The sequence below is a fragment of the Austrofundulus limnaeus genome, unplaced genomic scaffold, assembly GCF_001266775.1.
Source record: "Austrofundulus limnaeus strain Quisiro unplaced genomic scaffold, Austrofundulus_limnaeus-1.0 Scaffold567, whole genome shotgun sequence".
Lineage (NCBI taxonomy): Eukaryota > Metazoa > Chordata > Actinopteri > Cyprinodontiformes > Rivulidae > Austrofundulus > Austrofundulus limnaeus.
In genome coordinates, this window is record NW_013952969.1 from 138,908 (window position 1) to 141,456 (window position 2,549).

The 2,549-nt window shown below is 36.1% G+C and overlaps 1 protein-coding gene across 1 annotated transcript in view; it reads right to left on the bottom strand.

Annotated features, from left to right (window-relative positions):
• Window positions 1-173: 173 nt before the first annotated feature.
• The window catches only part of pdcd6 (programmed cell death 6), a gene marked incomplete at its 5' end in the record, with an annotated part of 18,889 nt that continues 16,513 nt past the window's right edge, over window positions 174-2,549 (bottom strand). Inside the window, 1 exon segment of the mRNA XM_014026563.1 lies at window positions 174-946. Within this exon segment, the coding sequence (XP_013882017.1) occupies window positions 848-946 (99 nt within the window). The 3' untranslated portion in view covers window positions 174-847.

A 2,549-nucleotide genomic window follows, 5' to 3' on the forward strand; every position in this document is an offset into this window, starting at 1 on the left:
AGATTTGTTTTTGCCCATTTTTCTTGTTAGTACATCTACAACTCAGAGTTAAAGCCATTGAAGATGGCTGTCACAGCTAAGYAGTTTTACCAAACAATAGCAGCTAAAACTAGGCAAATTTTACTGGATTAGAATTAAGAAATTATATTTACCCACTAAAATAAGCACAAACCAAACATCAGATGTCATTTATTTAATAAAAGATTCATTTCTTTGTCCACTTTTACATCTTTTAAGGCATCATGCACAGAAAAAAAACACACTAAAGGCATTAAGCTCGTCGTCTACCTCCTTGATCTGCTGTTAAAAATCTGTACAAAGATGGCGTGTAAGCTGGCATGTAAGTGAATCCTAAAGCTGAGCTGCTTTCACAGTTTTGTAAACATGGCTTTGAGCAAAGAGGACAGGGAAGTCAAGAGGTTAAAGAGGGGGGACGCATGCTTCGATGGGGGAGACTTCCCTGAAAGGCATGCAATGCATTTTAAATCATATTTACAATGCATCAGTTTTTTTTCAACAGGTACATRTACTTTTTTTCAAATTAAATCTATTAAAACATTGTCAACACAAACAGACATCTCTGTACGTTTACCCCAAGACCCCCCCACTGACATTGTTCAGATTTGCCAACAAACAAAACACGAGATTTTTTTATTTTTTAATAACAAACATCAAGCTTTGAACTTTCCTCGCCTTAAGATCATAGTTTTATAATAAATAGCCCAACTCAGGCTGAAAGTAGCTTTAAAAAATAAAAAGTAGTGTCCACCACGGCAGACATCCGGAGGGTGCCGGGAGCTTTGGCACGGTTCTATCCAGTTGTGCTCTTCTGGGTTCTTCATGTGCGTTATACCACGTTAAAGACCATGGAAAGATACTGTTCATATGAAACCTGGATCCAGCCGTCCTGGTCCGTGTCGTACCGCCGGAACACGTCGGTCAGCCTCTGTGGAGGGAAGAGACGCCGTTACAGACCGCTGCAGCGTTTGTAGTCTTTTAAGTGTGATGCTTTTACATTTGGCTGTGTTTTGATTTGAGCATGTTTTTGTATTTTTTGTTTTATCACTCAAATCGTCATTGGCCCCTGCTGTAAACTGCTCCTTCCCCCTGAACTTTTAAAGTTTAATAGTTTATTCATTTAGATTAAAAACAAAAATTACAATACAACTAGAGAAACAAATCTCAAAATGAAAGGAAGCAGAAGAAGAAAAAATTTATATCTGCCTTTTTTAAATAAATACATATTGTTTAGTTTCATATCTTTTCAACAATTTAACTTTTATCATTCTACTAAATACATTAATCGAGTCAGCATTTTTATAATCGCTGTCCAAGTTWTTCCACAATCTTATTCCTTGAGGTACATCTATCCTTCAAGTTTAATCAAATTTTAGGTTTTATAAACATTTCAAATCTTTTCAAATTATAACAACTTTCCCTCTTAACAAAATTAGATTAAATATTCAAAGGCAATACATTTTTATGAGCCCTATACATAATCAACAAAATCTTATAATCAACCAACTCATAAAATTGTAATAATTTCAATTAAAATAAAATATTTGATGGGTGACAACCATAAATTGACCAGTATGGTAGTGATCGGATCATTAGTCGTCTCATTTGGGAGGATATGACCGTTCCTGGTATTGGCCTGTTACTGGATTGTTCATCGCCTGTTAGCCGCTATAGTGATGCACCTCCACAGGCGCCATTACTATGCATTGAGTCATGTCAACAAAACAATACAGTTCCAATAAGGGATTCACATCAATCTGTCAAAAATATATTTGTAGCGCCCTTATTTCTTATCCAATTTGTATAAAATGTCTTAAATTAAAGCGGAGAAAACTGTCGATGTGATATCCTCCTGACTACAAACAGTTCAAATTGGTCCTCCGTAGAGGRCATTTGTAAACCTGAATATCTCTCACCAACTTCATGCCACTGAATCAACTCCTTTTGGTATCTACAGAGGACATTTAGTGCTTTTCAATGATACCAGATTTGTAGGGGTGGGGCTTAGGCAYCTTTCTCTTCCTCATTCAGGAAAATGCTGTCCCTCAGTGAAAGAACGTTTTATGGGAAGAGGAAAGGTAAGTGCATCATACTTTTTACTGAACAAAGTCTCTAATCAACACATTAAAACAGTGTCTGACTTATTTTAACTTTAATTTTGCATWGTATTTAATCATTTAAAAAATGTCCTCCGTAGCGGACACATTAAGTTATTTTCTTCATTTTATCCTGTTTTTTAAAGGACAAGAAAGGGAGACATTCAGAGCAGAGACACTTTTACTTCAAATTGTTGATGAAAACTCAGATACTGATGTATGATTGGTGTTGATAGGATGTCTGAGTCTGTCTAAAACAAAAAAAAATTATGCATTGATAACCAATTGGTTCCATTTACTGGTCAATACCTGGTGTGCCAGTATGTACAGGCAAACCACACCCCACTGGATTGAAGGTGTTTGTCTATTAGGGCTGTGTATTGGCAAGAATTTGGCGATACGATACATATCATAACAAAGGGGTCACGATACGAT